The sequence below is a fragment of the Sardina pilchardus genome, chromosome 6, assembly GCF_963854185.1.
Source record: "Sardina pilchardus chromosome 6, fSarPil1.1, whole genome shotgun sequence".
NCBI classification, from domain to species: domain Eukaryota; kingdom Metazoa; phylum Chordata; class Actinopteri; order Clupeiformes; family Clupeidae; genus Sardina; species Sardina pilchardus.
Genome location: NC_084999.1, coordinates 3,480,086 through 3,490,085, shown reverse-complemented (window position 1 = coordinate 3,490,085; position 10,000 = coordinate 3,480,086). Strand labels below are relative to the sequence as shown.

General features: G+C 48.3%; 2 protein-coding genes across 2 annotated transcripts in view; both read right to left on the bottom strand.

The window, feature by feature from the left end:
- Positions 1 to 3,645, bottom strand: part of myh14 (myosin, heavy chain 14, non-muscle) — a 49,250-nt gene extending 45,605 nt beyond the window's left edge. Inside the window, 1 exon segment of the mRNA XM_062538132.1 lies at positions 3,519 to 3,645. The gene's annotated coding sequence lies outside the window, so the exon portion shown is untranslated.
- A 3,973-nt stretch (positions 3,646 to 7,618) lies between these two features.
- The window catches only part of LOC134082258 (inward rectifier potassium channel 2-like), a 6,813-nt gene continuing 4,431 nt past the window's right edge, over positions 7,619 to 10,000 (bottom strand). The window contains exons 2-3 of the mRNA XM_062537907.1: positions 9,770 to 10,000; positions 7,619 to 7,882 (exon numbers count right to left, since the gene is read on the bottom strand). The exon at positions 9,770 to 10,000 is cut by the window's right edge and continues 87 nt beyond it. Of these exons, the coding sequence (XP_062393891.1) occupies positions 7,619 to 7,882; positions 9,770 to 10,000 (495 nt within the window). The remainder of the gene's footprint in view (positions 7,883 to 9,769) is intronic.

The window sequence follows — 10,000 nt, the reverse complement described above, 5'->3', positions numbered from 1 at the left end:
TTACTCTCACGTCACCATCCCAAACACACAAGCAACAGCAACAGTTTTTTTCAGAAGCATTAGGAGCAAAATATTTTCACATTTCAGATTTGAAAAGATTTAAAGATTAGAGAAGCCCTCCAGTCTATTATTACAGGAGGGAGGGAGAGAGCTAGAAACAGCTAGAAGATCTCTTTGAGAATGAACACCAGGACGTTCAGACTGAGAATCATGATGATGATGGGGGTGTGGTGGGAAGAGGAGGAGGAGGAAGAGGAGGAAGAGGAAGATGAGGATGGGTTGTGTGTGAGGAGGTGTATAAATGAGTAGTTTCAGTTCAGATGGTAGACAAAGTGTGTGTGATCTATTGTATTGAGTGAGTGAGGAGATAGAGTGTGTGTGCACCTTTGAGGGGAGCTTGTATGTCTGTGTGTGTGTGTGTGTGTGTGTGTGTGTCTGTGTGTGTCTGTGTGTGTGTAGCGTGCGATCACTATAGAACATAACTAAATGTGGGCCACACTAACTGTCAAAATTAGAGAGAGAGAAAGACTGAGAGACAGAGACTGAGAGACAGAGAGAGAAAGAGAGAGAGAGAGAGAGACTGAGAGAGGGAGAGAGAGACTGAGAAAGAGAGATAGATATATAGGACTCTGACATGGCCTAATTGAGGCCTGTATCTTGGAGAGGGGATATCAGAGAGACATGGGTAAATGTGTCTCTGTGTGTCTGTGTGTGTCTGTGTGTGTGTGTGTGTGTGTGTGTGTGTGTGTGTGTGTGTGTGTGTGTGTGTGTGTGTGCGCGCACATGTGGGGGGGGTTCCACTGTACAACCAGCGGATCCCTGCGTTTGACGGATGTTTAACCTGACAGTCTAGGCCAAAACGAGAGACAGCTAGCGAGAAAGGGAGAGAGAAACAGAGAGACAGAGAGAAAGAGAGAGAGAGAGAGAGAGAGAGAGAGAGAGAGAGAGAAAGGAGGCAGGAAGTGAAATACAGGTCATTCTGCTGTAGATTGGGCCACTCATCCACATGATCCGACGCAGGATCTGGACTGAGGATGTCTTGTGTCCTAGGACTTGTGTCTTAGGTGCTGAATGAAGAGCTCTGGCTGGCCTGCTACTCTGTCTCTAGTCGTGGCTCAGTCCAAGACACTGCACACTAAACAGGTCAGGCAGCAGTCCTTACTCTAATAATACCGTGCCATGGCTGCCACTCAACTGGCTGGCAGATCTTAAACACATTACACACTGCAAGGACTCCCTGCCCTGCCCTGCCCTGCCCTGCCCTGCCCAGCCTCGTGGGGTGGACACACATGACCACTGCCCATTAACACACAAAAGGCATGCTAACATTGCGTATGCTTTATAACAGTGTGGATAATAGGCTAATAACTGGGCTGGTCTGGTTTAGGATGCGGGTGACTTACTTCAGGACAGGAGGCTGCTGTGTGTGAGGTGCATTGGGAGTAGAAATGAACACCAGCCCCCAGCCAAGCGCTGGCGAAATATGAAATTGGCTGGTAGGTAACATGCAAAAAAATGTGGTTTACTGGTTTAATAGTAATGGTTCACTATTGAGCAGCTGGTGAATTTGACCATTTCTGTCAGCAGCTGGTAGCCCAGATGTTCACATTTTTAAATGTTTAAGCTAATCCTACAGTAGGTGTTCATCACATGACTGTTGGAGAAGCGCACGCCTTATCATCACAGACTGTGCCTCCTTAATGGGCCTCATTAACACCGGACTGGGGGAAATCTCCCTGGTGCACAGAGAGAGACAGAGAGAGAGTTCCTGGTGGTGTCCCAATCCCCCCCTGTGTCCCCAGGTCAGGGTAAGCCTCTAACTGATTGCCTGATTGATGAGTCAGATTAGCATCTAAACTGGTGAGGCTGTGAAGCCAAGCCACAGGCCAAATGTGGACTCTGGACCGACTGCACTGCAGCAAGACACTATTTTGTAAGAAAGCTGCTTGGCAGTGATCTATTGTCTGCAGCACGTCGGTATGTGTGTGTGTGTGTGTGTGTGTGTGTGTGTGTGTGTGTGTGTGTGTGTGTGTGTGTGTGTGAACACCCTGATTCCAATCATTCCGCTGCATCTACACACCTGCTCTCACACCAGGTCTCGCCACTTGCCAGACATGACCGGGTCCCAGCTGACTCACGCAGCAGGTTCCCACCACTACCCGGCTAGTCATGCCTGACACAAGGCGCCCGAGGCAGCAGGCTGGAGGGGTGCAGTCACCTAGCTGTCGACTCCCCTGTTAACCCGCCTATCGACACACATCTTTCAACACACCAGGTGGCTCTCAGGGCGTCAAACACAGACTGACACACACGCACACGCACACACACCTGTCTTCCAACATGAGCGGCGGCTTAGGTCATCACCTGCCTGAGAAGATATGTCATTTTACTGCTTAATTTTCCCGAACATGACACACTCACGCACGCTCAGATACAGGCATACTGCGCCACCGGATCACCGTCAGAATGCCAACGCTACACCAAGCGACCACACCAAATCTGCCTCCCCTTTACATTTTCCATGGCAACATCCTAACACGCGCCCACTGCGCCAGACAGTCCGCATGTAAGTTTTAAGAGGAGAGACAGACTGAAGCCGGCGACCGAGGCGAGAGAGCCGATGGCTGGGAACGCCGTATCCATGCAGAGCACCCAGCACGCTGGGGGTAACATGGGTGCAGCGGTGACATTGGGACTAAAATTACGCTACCAAAGCAGACGCCTTTTGGCCTCACAGTACATCGGCTCCTGCGTCCACCCAACGGATGCTCATCGCAACATCGATCTGGAGGCTGAGTCAGCTCGCAGGGCCCCAATATTAGGCATATAACAATGCATGGTCACAAAGACGCGTAACCACACCTAGAAGCGTGAAGTGATGAATAATTACTACTGATAGATGACTCCCCACTACCGGCCATAGCCTAGTCGGTATGCCTGAAATGGATACTGGGGAGACAGACATGTAGCTAACTAAATAATGATATTATTAATAATAATAACAATAACGATGAGGCTAATAATAAGTAATAATAATACTTATGCATGGGCATAACAATCGTCCATGCATAAAGCAAGCAAAATTATGACGGTCAAGAGCTATTATTTCTACTACAATAATCTGGTTCAAGTAGCCTAAGAAGTGTATGAATCCACAAAGACAAATAGCCATCGATTCTGCTTAACGTTACCATTTAGGTTAATTCGAGTTAACGCTGACCAGAATAGCTGTCTTGCGGTTTTGTATTTATTACATGAATGCCGACTATTATAGCTATGTAATTGGCTACATAATTGGCCAAGGATGTCTTTAAAATACAATCTACATCACGTACTGTGTTGAAAGGATAGAGTGTGTCTTTGCTTTCCCGAATATCGTATGCAGTGTCATTTTCGGCTATGCCACCCGCATTTAGACTAACCAAGCTAGGTTAGCAAGTGGCTAACCTATGAAATGTGATACGACACGGTCCAAAATAAAACGAATTGATGCGCATTAAACAAGAAACACGTCTTACCTTAAGCGTTAGGTCCAAAATGATGGCTATGTTCAGGCAGTGGAGGTAGAAATAAGGCGTGGGTTTGATTTTCCTTTTGATATGAAGTGCAGCGAGTATACTGCAAATGCGGCTTTTATCATTACACCGCTCAGTCACTAGCGAAGCCGCACACACACGTTCACTCTGAGAATAAAACAGACAGCAAAGTACTGGCAAGTAAACTGCTTCATTGTAAAACGGCTCTTCCTATATGTCATCCAATCAAATTTCAGGTTACGTCTAAAGACTCAACCCCCGACCAAAGATTAGCCAATTGCAATCCAATGTTGAATGTAAGGCCCACCCACTGAAAAGAGAAATCTTATTCCGCCCATGTGCTGGCAGGAGACAATAGAGTGACGAATCGCATACAGGATATCAAGATAGACAGCAACTGCAAGCAATCAGAATTGAGAACAGGGCGTCTGTAAGGTCTGATAGGCGTAAAGAATAACAAACCAAGGAATCGAGGCAGGTGTCCCATAGTAAAATATCGTAGTAGAGAGGAGATTTGCGCGCTCTTTGTTGATGACAGCGGTGTCTCTTGCGCCGTCTAGGGAGGCACGAGCTAACATACCGGCTGCGTGTAGCGTTGGGCAGCCGCCCCACATTGGGATTTCGTGACCGCACCTTGTGTTATAAAGAGCAAATGGGGTTTCCTCCCTGCAGATCACCTCCGTAGAAGACGTAGCCTACATAAAATGTCGCCTACTATAGTTTAAATAACATTATTTATTACCATTGTAATAATACCAATAATAGTAGCCTACCAACAGTGCTGCTAATAGCTTACTATTAAGGCCCAATAGGCCTACTGCAACTAATAATAATAACAGAACGACAAGGGCTAGGCTACTGCAGGGCCTAGCATCTCAACAATAATATTACTATTAGGCCTACCATTGAATGGTAATAGTAATACCATGAATAATAATCAATAATAATAATAATAATAATAGTAATAATAATAATAATAATAATAGTGACCAAGAACAGGTGTTGGATAATCAATCAAATATTTTATTGCTTAGGACAATGTCCCTCCATGATACACTTATGTTTTTACACACATAAGCGTGGGACTGGCAAACAAAACAAAAAATGCAAGCTATCAGAAAACAAACAAACAAACAAACAAGCTATAAGAAAAACAAAAAAAACAGCTAACTGATTTCCCCTGGATGTTTTAGGCCTACGGTCTGTGTTCCAGGTCACATGTGAGCATCTAATGGGAAATGAGACTTTGAGACTTCTCAGAGAAAAGGGTTGTTTTCCCCTAGTGAGGCCATCATTGAAAAAATAACCTGCTCGTTGAAAATGCAGGTGCTCGGGATTCAAGTTACATTCCTTCTGAACCGGAAAAGTCACACTCACTCGCACACAAACGCACACACACACACACACACACACACACACAAACACGCACACACACACACACACACACACACACACACACACACACACACACACACACACACACACACACACACACACACACTCAATGACACCAGCCAAATATAGAATGTGGTAGCCATGGAGACTAAGGGCAAATCCAAACACACACGCACGCACGCACGCACGCACACACACACACACACACACACACACACACACACACACACACACACACACACACACACACACACACACACACACACACACACACACACACACACAAACACACAAACACACATACCGGTACACACAGCCATGCTTGCAGACAATCAGTAACACAAAATGGCAGTAATATTAAATTGCAAATGAATACAAATAAGATCATAACATTGTGTACAGTGTTAGCTTATGTCTGTAGGATCGTTCAAAACAACGTGTGTATAACTTTGTGCTTTGTGTCAGGTGTGCTCACACATTGAAAACCAAAACCAAACATCTTTTAGTAACATCACATCAACATCTCACTATGCAATTAGAATCAGTTGGAAATAAACACATACAGTATTAAAATAGATACAGACAGTAAATTCATCACTCAATTTCCAGTAGACTCCTACAGTATGTTCACAATAAGTGCCCATTCAACCACAGGGACACGGCAAAGAAACAAAGCAGCGTTTTCTTCCTTTCAGTCCCTCTTTTGCAAGTTTACAAGAGTGGTGCAATCATCCGAGAGAAAAGTAAGTGCTTTTTCACTAGTCAGTGCAGAGCGCCCTGATCTTTAGCCTGCAGGCCTCTCACACAGTGCCAGTGCTCCTACACTGTAGCTCAGTGGCGCACATGCAGACACAGAGGGGCAGACATATTGCAGATTCAGGGACCTTTCACACATATCCAAGACTCCACCTCTCTCAGAAAGGGTTCTCAAGCCCACTGAGAACCAAGAGGAACTGTTTTACACCCATAGAACAAAAAAAAAATCTGCCATCTCAGAATAACCGTCAGAGCTGTCACCCCTTCACATTGGAAGTGACTGGTGCAGACAGCAGGGGGTCCATGGCATGTTAGTCAGGCTCTACACTCCACTCTCTCAGCAGAACAGCCTCCTATAAGCCATGACTGTCACATAGAAATACTTCTACAACGAATAACAAAGTCAAAATCTGTGACGGAATATAAAATGTATAAATGGGATGACAGGAAGGGTTACGGATGAATATTGTGAAATATTTTCGAGTGTAAAACTACCTTCATATCAACACACTTGCCACACTTGTGAATAATGCCATAAAAAAACTTTTTTTTTTCTCCAGAAGAAACAAAAATGAAAAGACTGAAATAAAAATACAGAATACAGTTTTAAAATGACAGTAGAGAAGCAAGAAACCGCATGAAATTGCTGCAGATTTGATGTGATTTCTTCCATTTGCTGTGCAGTAGCTTGAGCACGTTGCCCAACACTTAACCCAAGACACAACCCCAGCGGAAGCCGACCCGGAAGCAGGTCTGGCCCTGATCTGGCCCAAACTCGGCAGATCCCTGCCTGCCAGGTGAGGGTCCGACCAACTCAAGAGTCAGCCACCACCAGGAGACGATTCACCAGCAGCGAGATTGACAGGATTCACAGAAATAGAACTCATTTGACTCATGTCAGGGTTATGAGAGTAATACACTACAAACACAAACACTCATATATGTGATAACTTGATTCAAGTAATAATGAATAAAATAGTCCGGGTCAGCATGCCATGTCATGCTTGACTTGTCCAGTGTGCATCGCTGTTGCTGAGCGCGTCCACAGGAGGGCGCTGTTGCATCTCTGTTGGGTACGTGCTGAAGCCACTGCAGGATCCCAGCGCCAGGGCTGTGCCAGTCACACACAGGGCACAGATAGCGCCAGGAAGTTACAAGATCGCCAGGGCCAATCAGCCAACAGGTGGCGCTACAGTCCGCCTCCTCTCCAGCTCCTCCGTTCTCTCCCGCACGAGGCTTCCACTCGCCCTCCCTTGTCATCACGTGGGAGTCTCCCTCTTGCTCTCTCTGTCTGTCTCTGTTCTCTCTATCCTCTCCACCTTCTTCCCCTCTTCCTCACTCTGTCCCTCTCTCTCTTTTCCCAGTTCATCGCCTCCTCAGTGTCTCCTGTCTCTCATTCAGTCAGTCGGTGTTCTTCTGCCCCACTCACCTCCATCCTGCTCCAACCCCAGCTGTTGCCTCACTCTATTCCCATCTCACTCCTCCAGCTCTCCTCTCCTCTCCTCCACTATCCTCTCCTCTCCTCTCCTCCACTATCCTAGTCTCACTTCTGTCTATTCTCCTCTCCTCTCTTTCTTTCCTCATCTCTCTCTCACTACTCCCCCGACTACCTCATCCCCAGCTCTGCTCTCTTCTTCTCTTCTTCTCATCCTCACTGTACCTCTTCTCCTATCCTTTCTCTCTCTCTCTCTCTCTCTCTCTCTCTCTCTCTCTCCCTATCCCTTCTGTGTCAACTCTCCCCCATTCTCTCCTCTCCATCCTCCTCTCTCTCTCTCTCTCTCTACTCTCCCCCATTCTCTCCTCTCCATCCTCCTCTCTCTCTCTCTCTCTCTCTCTCTCCTCTCCCCCATTCTCTCCTCTCTCCATCTTCCTCTTCCTCTCTGTATCTGGTGCCCACCGCCACTCACCTGTGCTCCCCACCCCCCTCAGGTTCACTGAGCGTGCGGGTGTTCGGAGGCGGCCCGTGAGCCGCGTCGTGGGGGGGGTGTGGGGGCGGGCGAGGGCGAGAGCGAGAGCGAGGGTGTGGCGGAGGCGGGAGGCCGCGGCTCGGGGGAGGGGGACTGCAGGGCCACTTCGTTCTCGTAGCAGAACGACGAGCGCGAGTCCGTGATGTACTTCCTCTCCGCCAGGTCCTTAGCGCTGCAGGAGGGCGTGCTGGGGATCTCGTACGTGCGGTGGAAGTAGGCGTAGTCCACCTGGAGGAGAGATTAGGAACACACACACGCACACAGACGCACACACACACACACACACACACACACACACGCACACGCACACGCACACGAACACACACAAAGTCACAAAATGCAAAATGCACACAGACACAAAACACACACAGATACACACATATATGCACACACATCCGTGCAAAGACACACACATTGAGACATTAAAACACAAGGACACAAAGACACAAAGAAGAAGAGAAGCACAGACACACACATAAAGCCATGGGAATGTCTTCTCAGTGATTGGTCAGAAGGGCAAGGCTACTCATGGTCACTCTTTGTCCTCAGAGCATCCTTTTATTAGCGTCTCTGTCTCGCTCCCTTCCCCCCTCTTCCCTTTTGTCCTCCCCCCCCATCTAATCCCTCTCTCCTTAACCCACACACACCACTCTCTCCTTAACCCACACACACATCACTACCACCCCCCCTCACTCTCTCACACACACACCACTACCACCCCCCCTCCCTCTCTCACACACACATCACTACCACCCCCCCGCACTCTCTCACACACACATCACTACCACCCCCCCTCACTCTCTCACACACACACCACTACCACCCCCCCTCACTCGCTCACACACACATCACTACCACCCCCCCTCACTCTCTCACACACACATCACCACCACCCCCCCTCACTCTCTCTCACACACACCACTACCACCCCCCCTCACTCTCTCACACACACACCACTACCACCCCCCCTCACCCTCTCACACACACACCACTACCACCCCCCCTCACTCTCTCACACACACACCACTACCACCCCCCCTCACTCTCTCACACACACATCACTACCACCCCCCCTCACTCTCTCACACACACACCACTACCACCCCCCCTCACTCTCTCATACACACACCACTACCACCCCCCCTCACTCTCTCACACACACACCACTACCACCCCCCCTCACTCTCTCTCATACACTCTCTCGTGCTCTCACTCTCACACTCTCTCATATACTCTCTCTCCCCCCCTCTCTCTCTCACACACACACACTCTCTCCCCCTCTCTCTCTCTCTGTGTTTCTAAAAAGGGGGGAGACCCTTCCCTTTCACACATCTCTTTTAAAACCCACTATCCAATCTGTCTCTTACACACATGCACACACACTCACACACACACATACACACACGCACATGCACACACACACACACACACACACACACACACACACACACACACACACACACACACACACACACACACACACACACACACACACACACACACACACACACACACACACATACACAGATAGATAGATAGATAGATAGATAGATACTTTATTGATCCCCAAGGGGAAATTCAAGAACACACACACACACACACACACACACACACATATTATCAGCTATATGATAACTCTGACTGCCATATGAACCCTACCCCATACCCTCATTTCTCTCTCAGCATGGTAAACAACGTGGTGATGGGGGAGAACTAGTTAGCACTAGGGGCTGGTATTTGGCTGCTAATACGGGCTGATATGGTTTAACTGGGGGAGAACTAGTTAGCACTAGGGGCTGGTATTTGGCTGCTAATACGGGCTGATATGGTTTAACTGGGGGAGAACTAGTTAGCACTAGGGGCTGGTATTTGGCTGCTAATAAGGGCTGATATGGTTTAACTGGGGGAGAACTAGTTAGCACTAGGGGCTGGTATTTGGCTGCTAATACGGGCTGATATGGTTTAACTGGGGGAGAACTAGTTAGCACTAGGGGCTGGTATTTGGCTGCTAATACGGGCTGATATGGTTTAACTGGGGGAGAACTAGTTAGCACTAGGGGCTGGTGATATGGGCTGATATGGTTTTCTAGGTGCTTTGGTCTTCCTCCCTCTCACCTGGTAGCAGTTCTTCCTCTCGTAGAGCACAGGCTCAAAGCGGTGACCCCAGAGGATCTCGGAGGCCAGGTAGGAGGAGCGGCACTGGGTCGTCATGGCGGTGGCCTCCACCATGCCCTCCAGGATGACCACCACCTCCAGGTCCGAGTCGTTCTCCAGCGTCTCACGGTCCATCTCGAAGAAAGGGCTCTCCTCGTCGATCTCGTGGACGATGGTGACCGGCGACACCAG